The sequence below is a fragment of the Pseudorca crassidens genome, chromosome 4, assembly GCF_039906515.1.
Source record: "Pseudorca crassidens isolate mPseCra1 chromosome 4, mPseCra1.hap1, whole genome shotgun sequence".
NCBI classification, from domain to species: Eukaryota; Metazoa; Chordata; class Mammalia; order Artiodactyla; family Delphinidae; genus Pseudorca; species Pseudorca crassidens.
This window is the reverse complement of record NC_090299.1, coordinates 82,509,469-82,527,463: the sequence shown is the minus strand read 5'-3', so window position 1 is coordinate 82,527,463 and position 17,995 is coordinate 82,509,469. Positions and strand designations below refer to the sequence as shown.

Genomic DNA, 17,995 nt, shown 5'->3' with positions numbered 1-17,995 from the left:
AGACAGAGAATAATTTGACTCCTGGATTTCTCATCTCAGATTTGTCTTTCCTTCATTCTTAATTCTGTACTCCAGCCACAATTACCACCCTTGTCCTGACACCTACCATGCCCTTACACACCATCCCTCTTCCTCCATTGCCTCCCTCTTCTTTATTTTTTTCAAACTTCAAATAGAGCTCAATATTACTTAGTATTAGCCATTCCTATTCCTTCAATGAGAAATACGTTACTAAAATGTTTTTCCTTTATACAGTTTATTACTTTAAAATTATATATTTACATAGTCATTTGTGTCTTTCCCTCTATAGAGTTTAATTTCTATAACGGGTGTCTTTTGGTGCTCAGTCAATTTTGCTGCTTAACACATTACCTGATTTATAAAAAATACTCAATAGTAATGTTCTGTATGAATAAATACATGAACCAGTTACATGAAAATTTATTTTATATTAGGCACTTTTAGAGTATAAAAACAGAGGAACCTGATCTGGATGTGAGTTCTGAAATGGGCTTTTCTATGAAAGTTATGTTTGAACATTTTTCTTTGTTTTCTGAAGGGACGTGTCAGATTTTAACTAGTAAATCTGAGGAATCTTCATATGGAAATTATCTGTGGTACATAGCAGTTTGATGCTTTGTAGGAGCAGACAGAAAGCTAGGAGAGTAGAGGCACAGAGAAGCAAGGGGAGATTGGATCTCAGGGATCATAGTCAGGTCAGTATCTGGCAAGTTGCTCAGGGCCTTTTGGAATGTTAAAGTCTACCTTTCTTTTTCTTAAGTTAAGAGAATGCCCAATTCATTTAGAAAGTCTGGGATGGAGTGTTCATAGGTGAATGTAATTGCCCTCATTTTTTAGATCAAACATATAATGTGTACCAGATATATATCACAGCATGAAAAAAGAACACTTTTTTTTCCCCCAGCAGCATTCTCAAAGGAATTGACCGACAGTTGGTTATTATTCTTAAACACAAACACAGCATGTTTTATAACTTCTCAGTGATAAATGTATCTGTCCCACATTCTTCCTAAGGAGCAAATATGTGAAGTTTATATTAAATCATTCAGAGGAGATACACACAAACACACAAACTACTTTTGAAATTTGAGTGTCTAGTAGAGGTCAGGTCATCCCTCATATACCACACTCCATCTAAAAAAAACTCTAAAATCTTCTTTTTGTTGCCTTTCCTGAGCCCTTCTCAACTCCTGGAATCCTTCCACTGTGCCCTCTGCAATTCAAAGTCCACTGTTAGCAAATTTCTTATATCGTCAACCTTTTATCTGAGCATTGCCTTCATATTCTTCCTCAACAGAAACCTGGTACACTGCCTCCCTTGCAGCTCTATAAAGTGTCTTTTTTCACAGTCCTCATACCTTGAAACTTACTTGATGAAACATAAGATATTTTCAAACATTACATTTGGGAAAAAGAGACCCAAGCCTATTTATGGATGTTCAATTAGTTTAGCACTGGAAAGAGAAAGAGTTGATGTTTGAAGGGAGGTCAACCATAATTAAATAGAATATTTTGGAATGAAATCAAACTTAGTAAGTGCAAAGTCCAATAATGTGCAAAGTGGTATATATCCAGATATTAAGTCATAGCTAGCTGCTATGCTAATATCTATGCCCTAATGGTGAAATATAAATTAAATATGTGAACTAATTTAATCATAGTTTAAATTAAAATTTCTCATTCAGTGCTCTGCTACATTGCTGGGCATAAGATAATTTTTCTGCTTTCTTACAAAATGGAAAATTCTACTACTCAAGTATTTATATAAATATTCTTCAAAAGAACCAAGAAGTTAAGAGAGATGCTGATTCTCTTACCAGTCCTTTGAACCCACATGCAACCTCCTATATCAGGATGTTTGTTTTTGCTTCTCTTACTGTCTAGAAAGCTCTGTCCCCAAATATCTACACTTTGTTTTCTCACTTCTTTCAGAATTTGTCTATTGTTCTTAGATATACACATCACACAGAACATGTCTCTCCCATAATAGGTGCACAATTATATTTTTATGAATTAATGAATAATGATCTATTCCCTAATGATTTAGCCAGGTTGGTTTGTTTTTGTTTGATTAATTATTTGTTTTCCCTAAAGTCATTCTTATTAATACCAGAAATCATTAATTCATTGTGTTTAATATAAACTTACAGTGTAGACTCAATGTTTGATTTTACATATTGTAAATGAAATGCTTATTTTTATGCTTAACCTTTATACATTTAAGTATATGATCTTTGATCCTTATTGATTTTCTTGAAAAACAATTATAGTTTTTGAAGTTTTACAGGTTTATTTATAATAAAATAGATGCATATTTTAATAGAAAATATTTTAAATATAAACAAGAAAACATGCTTCTATAAATCATATTTGACATTTACTTTTTAAATATTAGTTATATAAATGACAAGAAGAGGTGATATGTTAGAATAGCAACAAAAACAAAGCAACACAAAATACTGCAATATGTTAGGCAGTCAAAGACCAAACATAAAACAAACTAAACAAAACAAAAGCTGCATTGACTCCATAGGAAAGGAAATTCCAACTTTTTCAGTCTATGGTACTTGCTAAAGGACAATCAGACAATGAAAAAAGTATTTTGGATATTATAAAATGTCAAATGCATTGTAAGTATGTTTTGAATACTTTTAAAGTTGTAAATTTTCTGCTTCAGTCTTAAGGCATTTTGAAATGAGCATATTTACAATTATTATATTTATATATATATTCCTTGGGCAGATGTAAACATACAGTTAATGACTGTTGTTATGAAATATTTTGAGAGTCATCAGAAGTAAATTTATAGAAACTGTTGTTACAGTACTTTTATTATTAAATAAATTTAGAAATTTTCTAGAAAATAAAAATATCAAAAAAACTTGTGTTTTGGTTACCAGAAACAATATTTCCTGATAAATAGAAAGTTGTAGCATACAAATGAACCTATTTACAAAACAGAAATAAAGTCACAGATGAGAAAACAAACTTACGATTACCAAGGGGGAAAAGTGGGGGAAGGATAAATTGAAAGATTGGCATTGACATATACACACTACTATGTATAAAATAGATAACTAATAAGAACCTACTGTATAGCACAGGGAACTCTATTCAATACTCTGTAATGATCTATATGGGAAAGGAATCTAAAAAACAGTGAATATATGTATATGTATAACTGATTCACTTCGCTATACAGCAGAAACTAACACAACATTGTAAATCAACTATACTCCAGTAAAAATTAATTTTAAAAAAGATGTAACTTCAAAAATAAGAAAAAGGGACTTCCCTGGTGGTCCAATGGTTAAGACTTTGCCTTCCAATGTAAGGGATGTGGGTTCAATCCCTGGCCAGGGAGCTGAGATTCCCACATGCCTCGAGGCCAAAAAACCAAAACATAAAGCAGAAACAATATTGTAACAAAGTCAATAAAGACTTTAAAAATGGTCCACATAAAAAAATAATAAAAGAAAAAAAGAAAAAGAAAGTTGTAGTAAACTAAAAAAAAAAAAAAAAATTAAAACATCTTATATATAAGGTGACCCAGATTTTTTGGAAGGAAATTTAATGTGTTTGTGTTTTATTTTCTTTCTAGCTTGGCCTGCTTCTGTCATTGTATACACTATATCCGATACCTTTTGGAAACCTTATTTGTTCACAAGGTTTCCGCAGGACATACACCTTTGAAAAATTTGATAAAGGTGGGAACTGATACGTTTTGTAATTTTAATTGTTATTGAGAAATTTTATGTATTGGATCATCTACATCATCATTAAATCATGTTTATTTCTCTCAAGCTTAGATTTTTCTATTCAGCTTTATCAGCATATCTTAAACATTCCGCTCCTGAAATGTCATTTCCTGAGCGATCTAGTTCATTGGAACTGCCCTCAACCAATAACATTACATAAAATATTTGGCATGACCTTACGTTACAAGTTACATACTTTTAGGCACCTTTAATTTTGGAAATACTTAGCACTGAATTCAGATTAAGTGCCACTTGAAGAGGAAGAATCTCATATATAAACCCTCTTATAAATATACATTTGTGTGATTAAAATGATGATGCTACACCCTATAATTGTGATTGGTGTCAGTGTAATGACAATATCTTTGCTCTTCCCCAAAATGGTAAATACAAATGTTATTAATCATCAATTAACTATCAAGAAAACGGGAAATGTTCTGGAACATTGAAATGGAAATGTACATTAGATAACATGGTGTAATTCAGTTTTCCAATTCAAAGTAAAATTTATTTTAATTTTTTTCCAATTTAAAATTTAGTTTCAGAATGAATTATTTCTTTACTAAAATATTCCTGAGTTTTAGCAAATATCTGTTTTCTTAGAATTTCAACAAGCAGACATTCTATTGTTGTCATTATAATGAAACAGTAAACTCTAGAACTTTTACAAACCTCAAAAAATCATTTAGACTAGCTTCTCTTTTGAGAGAAGTTATTAAAATTCGTCATGTAAGATCAGCAACATAGCCTAGTACACCTAAAATGAGGCCATTTCCCTCTATAATCAATCAAGAAACATTATTACTAATGATTAAATAATTCATTCTTTTACTCATTTACTGTTGGAAAATAGCTGTTTATTATTTTTATTACTTCACTCCTATATACTACTTGATAGACAAAAGCTATTCTTGAAAAATCTTCATAAAATATATTGTTACATTTCTCTAAATCCTCATTTATATTAACAAGTGTTGAGCAAAGAAATGCATTTTCTTAGTGATATCAAATAGGTACTTTTAAAATGCTACTTTACTGAATGAAGAAGCATTCCATTTAACTAGCTTAGAAAATTTATAACATTTTTTATACCAAAATGCTGCAGTGTGGCATATAAATGTATGGGGTGACTTCAAATGATGTGATATATATATTATATATATATATATATATATTCCCTAACTTTTATTGTGTTTTATTTGTAGAGTTGTGCCTTTTATTGGGGATTCACTTCTTGGATTGCCTACTACATTAATCACCCACGGTATACACCACCATGTATGTAGAATTTATTCTTCTATACCCATACTAAATTGCCAACATCAAAACTCTGTTCTAAACTACATAGAGATAATGAACGACATGGCACATATAGAGGAATAAGAAAATAATGTCAATTTTAAATTGCTTTCATAATACTCCATTAAATTTTTATGTAGGCTTAAAAGACCAAATTTGACTGACATAGTTTGATTTATTTTCTTTCCATAGAAACTCTAGCAAAAAATGTAAGTTGATTATAAACCTTGAAAATGACAGACAGTAAAATGAAAGAGTAAAGATGAAAAAGAAACATGCCATATAATCACATAATCATGTACAACCATCAGGATTTTTAAAATAAATAAATTATTATTTTAAATATAACTTCAAAAGAAAAAAATAGAGGCTTTTTTTTCCTGTGACATATTGTTCTCTATTTATAACTTTATTAAATGTCTTGTCCCTTGACTCAGATGAAGCAATTTAGTGAACTGCACACTGGAACCAAATCTAAATCCTCAGCTCCTTATCTTGGGGGAAACATACCTGTCCTGATCAAAGAATTACATTTCTTTTATCTTCTGTGGACCTTTCTCTTCTCAGCTTTTACTGTAGCTCACAAGGCACACACAGCAGAGCCCTATTGTTATGTGTTGACATTTCATATTTAACTGAGAGTTTTTTGTTTTTTGTTTTTTTGCGGTACGCGGGCCTCTCACTGTTGTGGCCTCTCCCGTTGCAGAGCACAGGCTCCGGACACGCAGGTCCAGAGGCCATGGCCCAAGGGCCTAGCCGCTCCGCAACATGTGGGATCTTCCCGGACTGGGGCACGAACCCGTGTCCCCTGCATTGGCAGGCGGACGCTCAACCACTGCGCCACCAGGGAAGCCCCTGAGAGTTATTTTTTGTGGTCTATTTCTAGTTTATAAAGTTTGAAAATAAATGGATATAAATGATGTATTCAAGCTTTATTTTAGATTTTATAAAATAACATAAATCTTAAAGACATTAAAATAAATTAATATCTTTTCTTGAAGCACTGACACAGAGAATTACATTATTCAGGGTTTTTGCCAAAATCAGCAAATCTAGTTCAGCAATCACAGTAAATGATTGCAATGTTCAGAACTTTAACTCTTCTAAATACTAACAAATTAACTATGAATATTGAAGGAGAAAATTCCCTGATCTCACAAAACTCTAGCTGATTTTTAAAAATATTTTAACAGAAGATGTACCTTCTAAGTTTAGAACATGAACAGAAAAATTTTTTAAAAGATATTTTTTATCCATAGTATGTTTAAAAAGAGGAGCCTCTGAAAAATGCTACATTCATATATCTGATACAAAATAATAGAGGTTAACTGTGTCATATATGCAAAATATTTATGGAACACTTATTGTTTGTCAAGAACTGTAAAATTGCTATTTCTTTTGTAATTAGAAACAATATTATTATGTAGGTGTTAATATTCCCCATTATATATTAGGAAAATAAGGCTCTGAAAGTTTAATTTTACTGTGCTTAAGACTCTTAAATGAATATGATGTAAGTAGGACTCAAATAATGTGAAAATATATAGAGCATTACAATACCTATTCCAATTGGAGGGTGAATATCATATACATGCACTGCATGCTTTGCATGGCTCTGATATGCATGGATTTCAGTTTTTATGGTTTATTTAAATAATACCAGCCCCTAAAACCATGCTTCAAATTCAGTTACCACATACCCTAATTGTAATTTCACAATTGCAGCTAGCTCTTTAGTCCACATATCACTCTATAAATAATGGATGCACATCATGGTCAGTGACATCTGATGGTGGTTGATAACTGCACATCTCTTATTCAGTTCACTCACAACCAGCAAATAACTGGAACAATTGTGGAGTCTGGGAAGTCCAAGATCAAGGTGCTGGCAGATTGGGTTCCCTGGTGGGGACTCTCTTCCTGACTTGCAGATTGCTCCCTTCTCACTGTGTGCTCACGTGGTGGAGAGAGAGAAAGCAAGCTCTCTGGCATCTCTTCTATTAAGGACACTAATTCCCATCAAAAGGGCCCTAACCTCATGACCTCATCTAAACTTAATTACTTCCCAAAGGTCCATCTCTAAACACCATTATATTGAAGATTGTGGTTTCAACATCTAAATGTTGAGAGGCACCATTCAGTCTATAGCAATAGTGGTGAGGGGCCTAGGATAATTAGCCCACATTGCAGGCAAATAATGGGATCTAAGTTGTCATGTGATTATGACATTTGTTAGGTTTTATTTTTTCCTTAGAATTTCACTTTTCTGCATAAATGCTACAAAAAGTTCGATCCTTGCATTCATTATCTCTGCCTAAGATTTTTAAAGATTGTTCTTCCCCTTTTATAACTCTTTGATTAGAATTTATAGAGTAAAATTTTTGATTATATATTAGATTGTAAAAATCCAATGCTGTTCCTTCAAAGTAGAACTAGTACAAACTACACTATCTTTATTTTTTAATTAATTTTATTGAAGTATAGTTGATTTACAATGTTGTGTTAGTTTCTGCTGTGCAGCAAAGTGAATCAGTTATACATATACCTGTATCCACACTTTTTTAGACTCTATTCCCTTATAGGTCATTAGAGTATTGAGTAGAATTCTCTGTGCTATACAGTATGTTCTTATTAGTTATGTATTTTATATATAGTAGTGTATATATGTCAATCCCAATTTTCCAATTTATCCCTCCCCACATTCCCCCTAGGTAACCATAAGTATGTTTTCTACATCTGTGACTCTATTTCTGTTTTGTAAATAGGCTTATATGTGGAATCCAAAAAAAAGAAAAAAACGGTACAAACTACATTATCTTTAGATGAGATGAACTAAACCTGAAAACATAGATAAGTATAAAAAAATTTTAAATAAAAATTTTAAAACTAGATACTTAAAAACCTATTCCTAAATAACTATTGAATTTAAAAGTAAAAATACATTACAGAAAAGACAATGACAAAGTGACAAAAGAGTAACCAGTACATATCAGAGCTTTTTTAGCCAAGTAGTTATAATCTTATTAAATAATCATATTTAAGGAAAATGAAACAAACATACTAATTAAACAAGTTAAAAATTCCTTTATATTAAAACACTGTACTCAAATTATATGCTGCATTAAGTTCAGGTACTTAAGAGTTGTAGAATAGTTGAGCCAATTTTTAAATTATTTCCCTTGAAAATTTTCTTTAAAACCTGAATGCTTACAATGTAATCTTCCTTCATTTCATCCTCACAATTAGAAGAAACAGTGGTTGTATTTTTTATGCGTGTTTAATTTTTTCATCATATTTTTCTGTGCTTTCACTTTGTATATGTTCTTTTGACTTACATACTCAAGTGTTTAATTCAGGATATTTTGTCCTTACTACAGATATGATAATTAATTTTCCGTTATTTTTATGTTGTCATAATTTACATTGTGCTTTGCCCCTTACATCAATTGGGTTTGTTTTTCACCTCTTTCTGTATTCTCTACACTAACAGTTTCACATTTTTTATAGCCCTATTCTCAACAGATCTGACTGCACAAAATAAATAGCATTTGCACATTTACACACACAAAGTACTTAAATGAAAAACAACATATTGGTATGTATTTCCAACGCATATACCATTAGAGAGGTCACTTTACATACTTGAACAATATTTAAAATAAATAAGAAAAATATATTATCATAATTGGACTGCCCAATGGCAGGAATATTCCATTAACCATAAACTGGAATGAATATGTTCAGGAAGTTTAATACAAAAATATTTAGTATCAAAAACAGTCAAGGAAAAATGACCTATATTTTTGCCTATCTAAATGTGAAATATTATACAAATTATAAAAACATTATATAAGGTTTTAATGGTATCTAACATTTTTTCTAGAAAGTTTATTTCAAATTATATTATCTGTAACTTTTTTTGGAAATAAATATAAAAATACTTTAAAATTACACTGTTTGGCCCAGTACCTTTATACCACATCATTATTTTTTCTCATGAAAAAATTGAAACAAGGCATATCTTCACAGTCTTGATGAAATATTCTGAACCCTCTCATCCCTGTGTTAATATCTATTCATTTTTTTAGATAAAAGTTCAGTCATGTACTCAAAGTTCTCCCTGATCTCCCTGATTACAACAAATCTTTCTTTTTAGCTCTTATATTAAATATTGCATAGATCCTTCTCAGTAACACATTAAAGTTGCATGCTTTCATTTGTTAGCGTGTGATGAGTATTTGTTTCCTTGTCAGAAAATAATTTCTATTAAGATAAGGGCTGCATTTGTGTTTATTTATAATTAATTTATCCACAGTCACACAGCCTGCCATATAAATTACTAAAAACTAGTGTTGAATTAGTGAAGTTTAGTCTAGTAGTAGATACAAATTTTTAAAAATTATGCTCTATAGGGATGAATACCAACTAATTATTATGATTTAGCTAGAGAAAAATATTTAATTATATGGCAAAATGTGTATAACATAATATTAAGGGACTAAGTGATTAAAAAATAATTCTATCAAATATGGTAAAAGTATATAACAAATATGTATATTTCCAAAGGGAAAAATCTGAATATTAACTGGTTTTCCATGGATGAATTTTATTTTCCCTTTACACTTTTATGTCTTTCAAAAATGTCTCCATTAATATATTTTATTTTATAATAATATATATGTACTTTATTAAAAAAAAATCCAATACATGTACATGTTTTACATATATCCATGCATAAATACTTATATAAAATTTAACTATATTACCCTCTTAAGTTTCTAGCCCATGGAAATAGAACTTAAATAAAAGATTTATATGGAAAGATGTTTGAAACAGTACTATTATTTATAAAATTAAAGTAATTCTAATTATGCAGCAATTGGATAATATTTAATGTTTTAAGACTAGCCACATTATACATTGTGATGTAGTTTCTATCATACCTTTGACCACGAATATTTAATAATATCGTAAAAGTCTTTAAATATATTCTTATGTAAAAAACCCGATTCAAAATGAGTATTTACATTAATTTTTATTTGTAGATGTGTTTATATAAATAAATGCAATTTACATAAAACTAGAAGAAATGCAACTGTTAATACAGATAATGAGCTTATTAGATAATTTTATTTTTCATTATTTTTGTATATTCCAAATTCTCCTCTATAAACAAGGTGAATTTAGAACTCTGTTTCAAATTCCATTTTGTTCATTACTCTTTATATGATTTGGCAAGTTATATAAAGTATAATTTTTTACTGTAAGGTGAGAACAATAATATTTGCTTCATGTGTTTGTTTTTATGGTGAAAATATATAAAACACTTAAAATATTGCCTGTTGCAAAACATCAATGCAAAAATAAAAATTACTATTATTAGCATTTTTCTTTTTATTGTTGAACATTTAAAAAGAAGAGATATTATTGAGTGCAATTACACACTAGGTCATACTAATATGCTTTTAAAATGACAAACAAGGTATATTAAATCTGTTTTCAAATAGTTTAATAATAAAAATTATAAATAGACTCCATTTATATTCTAAATATCATTAGGTCACTAGAAGATAAGTATACATAGAAAGCAAAATATTGTCATCTCTTTAGATTGCAAAAGTGTCATTCCAAAAGGTCAGATAGTACATATCACATATCACATAGTACTGTTTATTAGAGGGTAGTGATATCCAATAAACCTTTCCTGAATTATATCTATAGTTTGCCAATCCAAAAAATGAGTGTTTACATAACATCTTCTTCTGCTTTCTAGCATTTGGAAACAGGCAAGTCACAGTATCTACTATCAATTTTCTGGTATGTATTATTTATATAATTTGCTATTCATGCTCTAGTTGTGACATTATTAAGCATTCAAATAGATTGCATTTAAGGATTTGTCATGTAGAAAATATGATTTATTTTTATATTATATGCATAATGGCATTAAATTAAATAAATCAAATAACTTCCCATAATCAAGTCATTAGCTCTCTAAATCTTTTCATCAAAATGTTCTACTCATCTATAAAGGATGATTAGAATTATTTGAAATATAGTAAAATTTGGGGGAAAAATTAAACTCAGTAATTCTTCCAATTGTCTGCACATTTACCAACTTACAAACTGCTAAAAGCAGAAAGTTTTACAAGTCTACCTGATGATTATGCAGAAAACTCTGGCGTAATTATTAAGTAATTCTGAATGAAAACAAAGTCTACTTTTGTGAATGAAACAGGGCTCTATACTAATTGTCCTCAGTCCAGTTCTTTAGATCATTCTATTTAACTTCACATATGCATTGTCTGAATCTGATACAAATCAATCTGACTACAAAATATTCTTTATTATTTCTGAAATGCATTATTTTATTAGATATATATTTAGCTCCACATGCCATATAACTCCATGATTTCATTCTTTAGTCATGTTTTCCCTCATTCTTGCCCTTGATAGATTAACTTTCATTATTCCTGTCCCTGATACATTAATAAACACCCATGACTCACGTACATGACAAGATCCTTTGTGAAGTTTGTACTGAACAACTTATACCCCACCATTTCATACAAGGAACAGATTATACACTACACTTTGTAAAAAGCTCTCATATGAACCTCTATGTGTATGTGTGTGTAAATACACATAGATATATATGTGTATAGAATTAATAATTTAGTTAATAACATCCACTACTGTGTTGGCTCTGAGAGGGGCAGGTTATGCTTTTATCTTTTTAGCACCTAGTATTGTACAAGTGTACTCACCACTTGCTTGAATAAATTACAAATTATTTTATTTAGAATTTTAAAGCAAATAGTTTGTAAATATATCACTGCCTTTTACTTTTCCATGTGTGCATATTGTTTATAGTCAGCAATCTTGCAATTCATTTATTTTGATGCCTTCATTGTTAACCTATGTTGAACCAAGTCTAATGTTCTCTGTGTATTAACTACTCAGTAAATGTGAGCAAATGGAAGAATAAATTGATGAGTGAACAAAATAATAACCACACACTTGCTATTTATTCAGATATGTATTTAGATTAATATCTGATTGTTTTATTTTTCCTCCTTAAGATATCTCCTACTTTTTTTTGCAACTCATTTACTGTCATTTATTTCATTGTAAATATTTACACAGCTCCCATTTTATATAATATTTTTGATTTCTTCCCTTTTCTCAAATGTGATATGGTTATAAATCCATGGCTCTGGTGTGAAAGAAAAATTTTAACTTTTTAAAACACTATATGTCATAATAGTTATAATATTTTTCTTAAAAAGTGAAAAGATACATAATTGGAAATAATCAAAATTCTAATAGTTTGCTATGTACATTTTCCCCTAAAGATTTTTTAAAAATATGCCCTTTTTATTAATATACTAGTTCTTCCTTCTCATACATGCCTTTATTAGTCAGTGCTATTTTATACATTATCCACTGGAAAACATTTATTAAATAATAACAAGAAGAATTAGGCAAATAGGAAAACTTTATCACAGTTGCTGTCTTATAGGAGCCAAGGCACCAAACTACACAAATACCAAGTAATAGTAGCATAGACTATGTCCAATACAGACATACTAGGTAAATGTAAGAACTTTAATTCCACATTTCAAAGCAACATAAGTTCCACTGTGACTCTGTTAAAATTGTAAATTGTGATGACAAATTTAAAAGGCCTTCTAGCATAACCCTCCCAGACTTCAGACAAGACTACAAAGCTACAGTAATCAAAACAGCATGGTACTGGCACAAAAACAGACATATAGATCAATGGAACAGAACAGAGAACCCAGAAATAAGCTCCCACACCTACAGTCAATTAATCTTCGACAAAGGAGGCAAGAATGTATAATAGAGAAAAGAAAGTCTCTTTGGCAACTGGTGTTGAGAAAGCTAGACAGTGTCATGTAAATCATTGTAGTTAGAACACTCCCTCACACCACACACAAAAAATAAACTCAAAATGGCTTTAAGACTTAAATATAAAACATGACACCATAAGACTCCTAGAAGAGAACATAGGCAAAAGATTCTCTGACATAATTCGTAGCAAAGTTTTCTTAGGTCAGTCTCCAAAGGCAGTATAAATAAAAGCAAGAATGAACAAATAGGACCTAATCAAACTTATAGGTTTTTGCACAGTGAAGGAAACTATAAACAAATGAAAAGACAACCTATGTACTGGGAGAAAATATTTGCAAACAATGCAACAGACAAGGGCTTAATTTCCAAGATATACAAACAGCTCATACAACTCAATAACAACAACGACAACAAAATCAAAAAACAACCCAATCAAAAAATGGGCAGAAGACCTAAATAGACATTTCTCCAAAGAAGACATACGGATGGCCAAAAAACACATGAAAAGATGCTCAACATTGCTAATTATTAAAGAAACACAAATGAAAACTACAATTATGTATCACTTCACACCATTCAGAATGACAATCATTCAAAAGTCTACAAATAACAAATGTTGGAGAGGGTGTGGAGAAAAGGGAATCCTCCTACACTGTTGGTAGGAATGTAAATTAGTGCAGCCACTAGGGAAAACAGTATGGAGGTTCCTTAAAAAACTAAAAATAGAGGTACCATATGATCCAACAATGCCACTCCTGGGCATGTATCTGGAGAAAACTCTAATTCGAAAAGATACATGCACCCAATGTTTACAGTGGCATATTTACAATAGCTAAGACATGGAAGCAACCTAAGTGTCTATTGACAGATGAATGGATAACAAAGATGTGGTATATAAAATGGAATATCACTCAGTCATTAAAAATAAAATAGTGCCATTTGCAGCAACATGGATGGACCTAGAGATTATCATACTAAGTGAAGTAAGTTAAACAGAGAAAGACAAATATCATATGATATCACTTTTATGTGGAATCTAAAATATGATACAAAACGGAAACAGACTCACAGACCTAGAAAACAAACTTATGGTTACAAAAGGGGAGAGTGGGGTGGGGGAAGGGATAAATTAGGAGCTTGGGATTGGCAGATGCAAGCTACTGTGTACAAAATAGATAAACTACAAGGCCCTAATGTATAGCATGGGGAAATATGTTCAATATCTTGTAATAAACTATAATGGAAAAGAATAAAAATAAGTAAATATAATTAAAAGGCCTGCTAATCCTGGAACTTCTTAATGTAGGCAAGACACATTGAACTTTTACTAATAAAATATGATAGTAAGATATACATTTTAGGAAATTGATTCTAATACAGAATATAACAACTAGTGAGTTTACTGAGCTTGTATATAATCACCTAAATTGAAGATTCCTACCATATTCTTATGAGCATAACACCCTATAGTTCAAGGTTAAATTTTTCATTCATAATAACTGAAAACATATGTGTGAGTTTCAGGTTTATCACAAATACATATGTGCAAACAGTTTAGAAAAAATAAGCAAACTGTTTTTAAGTCTAATCTATTTTAAATTATTTTATATTAAAATTACCAGTATATAGTAGAATCAATTATATAGAAGAAACAAAGGGGAAATTCATGGGTCAATCTTGTATAATATAAAATTCAACCAGAAAATGTATCCTATTTGCAAGTGCTAATGTTTTTGCTAATAAAATGTTATGTTTGCAAAACTTCATGTTCTTCATTTATTGATCTATACACTCTTTCAACACAGAAGAAGAAAAGTATTATTCATTAAAGTTGGTTTACCTTCTGTAGTTATGTAGAGCCAGATTACCACTTGGTAAGAAGATAATATGTTAGAACTGTGCTGAATATGATTACAGTTAATTCTTAATTATTAATGGATGAATCATCCCTTTTGCAGACTAACCATTAACAATTATAACTTTTTCTTCTACTCCCTCCATTTTCTTTCTACTAATATTCTGAGTTCCCTAATACACTAAACAAAATATGTCAAGCAAAACAAGACACTTCACAATGTGTACATAATATATTCCAAAATTAGGTAATGATTCTTTGTGGAAAATCTGATTTTGCTGAGTTTTGACATGTTTAAACTATGTCATGTTTAAACATGTTTAAACTATGTTCTAAGAAGTATTTTATCACCCTTCTTTTTGCATAAATTCTTTTTGACTTGCAACACAATTTATTTCCCTTGAATATATTCTGGTATCACAAAATCTACAAGGAAAAAATCAAATATGGAAAATCAATTATATGCAACTCTGTAAGCACTTTAGAATATCTCTCTACAAAACTTTTAGATGTAATTTTGATTTTTCTGCTGCAAATATTGTTGAGACACACTATAATCCAGGCTCTTCATATTTCTATGATTCCCCTAATTATCCTCTGAACCCAACTTCACCCACAAAACACCAAAATTACCATTGCAAAACAATATATATTTTACATAAATAATAATCTTGTTTCCTTTATCCATTCTTTCTTTCAACTTTATTTTTGCTCTCCAGAAGCAACTGATTGTCAATTCTTTGTACATTGAGCATTACATCAGAAAATATTTTTTTTTTCTTGCTTTTCTTACTCTCTTCAATAATGTACAAAATGGGAGGAATAGATAATAATGCATAAGACATGGTTTGAAAAGTGGTGACATTAATTTTTCTCCGTGGTTTTACCTCTGTGTCCTCATTCTCACAATTAGTTATTCACTCATTTAGGTTGAGTTTGTTTTCTCATTATTAAAATGCAAATACTCTTAGAGAAATAATAAATTAGGCTCTTATCAAGAAGCCACACCTGCTCTTGTAGCATTTAGCTGAAAAGGACATTGTACATAGTACAATGATTTTTGATTAGGGGAGAGGATTCTGGGAATGATATATCATAGCTTTTAATAAGGGTGGAGGAGAGTGGGTTCCTGCTGTGGAAACCACAGAAAGGCTAGTGAAGTGCTTGTGAGTATTTAGTATTTGTGGATGAGATGAATGAGGGGAAAAAAAGATGTACCACAGTTAAATATTTTCAGCAATTTGCTCAGATTTGGTCATGACAATTTTTTTCTGATCCTCTGCCAACTCTTGAGAGATACGAATAAAATGATCTACATTTACTCCTTACTGCAGACTTAAAATCTAGGACTCTGTTTTCTCATCATTTTCACTTCTTCTCAAAGCCCCTGAAATATCTGACATAAATAATAACATAAATAGGAATCAACATTTATACCTAAATTTGAGCTCACTTCTTAAATAACTTATTTAGAAAACTAGTTTTAAGAAATTAATGATATAAAATTAATACATATTATATTTTGCTATTTCATTATAATTTGTTATAATTATTGTTGTTTTTCAGCTAAAACTGACTTACTCCTAATAACAGTAGTGATTTAAAATAAAATCAGCAGTTACTATAACCATAAAAATTATCATCTTGATATATAATTATCAAAATATATAATTATAAATTATATATAAATATATAATATCAAAGCTAATGTAAAAGAATCCCCAAAATAATGACAAGTGTTTTAACAATAATTAACTACATAGTATATATTTATTTAAAAAAATAATATTCATTTAAAAAATTCTACTCTATTGTGCTATTCTTATACTATATTGTTATGCTATATGTGCACACTCTTTTGTTATACAATATTTCATGAAAGCTCTATGGATTAAAACAATTCAGATATCCCCAAAATTGTGGTAATGAGATGGATCAGAGAAATAAAATATTTTTAAACATTAAATCAATTCCAAAATCAGACTTCGGGTTACAATTTATGAGTGAAAATATCCTCTCCTATAGCAAAGTTTAGGCAATAAACTATTAGTCTCATGCAAAAAATAAATTACTAAAAGAACTAGTAAAATTTATCATTCATATCATACAATAATATAAATATGATGTCTGAAATTTTTTAAAAAATCTTTCAGTTTTTCATTTTCAAAAGTATATTGGTTAAAGCAAAGAAAATACGATGGAGCAAAGACAGTCATAAGTGGTGCTGAAATGACTAGACATTCACATGCCAAAAAAAAAAAATCTAGGCCTAGAACTTATACTCAACACAAAAATTGACTCAAAATGAATCACAGACCTAAATGTGAAACACAAAACTATAACATCCTTAGAAGATAACATAGGAGAAAACCTAGATGACTTTAGGTATAGCAATGACTTTTTAGATACAACACCAAAACACAATCCATGAAAGCAATAAGTGGTAAGCTAATTTATTAAAATGTAACACTGCTATGCAAAGACAATGTCAAGAGAATGAGAAGACAAGCATAGACTGAGAAAATAATTTGCAAATGACACATCTGATGAAATACTGTTATCCAAAATATAAAAAAAAAACTCTTAAAACTCAACAGTAAGACAAACAACTTGATTAAAAGATTAACCAAGACCTTAACCAATATTTCACAAAAGAAGATATACAGATGGCAAATAAGCATATGAAAAGATGCTCCACATCATCTGTCATCAGGGAAATGCAAATTAAGACAACATGATACCACTATACACCTATAGAATAGCCAAAATCCAAAACACTGGTAACACCAAATGCTGGTGAGGATGTGGAACAATGAGAACTATCATTCACCGCTGATGAAAATGGCACTGCCATTTTAAAAAGACTGACATTTCTTACAAAACTAAACTTACTCTTACCATGTGATCCAGCAATCATGCTCCTTAGTATTACCCAGAGGAGTTGAAAACATATGTCTATACAAAGCCTTGCACAGGGATGTTTACAGCAGCTTTATTCATAATTGGAAAAATTTGGAAGCAGTAAAGATATCCTTCAGTAGGTGAATGGATAAATTGTGGTATATCCAGACAATGGGATAGTATTCAGTGTTTAAAAAAAAAAAAGAGCTATCAATCCATGAAAAAAATATGGAGGAACCTTAAATGTATATTTAAACCAATCTAAAAAGCTTATATACTGTATGAT

The 17,995-nt window shown here is 30.1% G+C and overlaps 1 protein-coding gene across 1 annotated transcript in view; it reads left to right on the top strand.

Moving 5' to 3' along the window:
• The window catches only part of TECRL (trans-2,3-enoyl-CoA reductase like), a 93,866-nt gene that overhangs the window by 60,862 nt on the left and 15,009 nt on the right, over positions 1-17,995 (top strand). Inside the window, exons 6-8 of the mRNA XM_067736159.1 lie at positions 3,623-3,728; positions 4,985-5,057; positions 10,852-10,895. Of these exons, the coding sequence (XP_067592260.1) occupies positions 3,623-3,728; positions 4,985-5,057; positions 10,852-10,895 (223 nt within the window). The remainder of the gene's footprint in view (positions 1-3,622; positions 3,729-4,984; positions 5,058-10,851; positions 10,896-17,995) is intronic.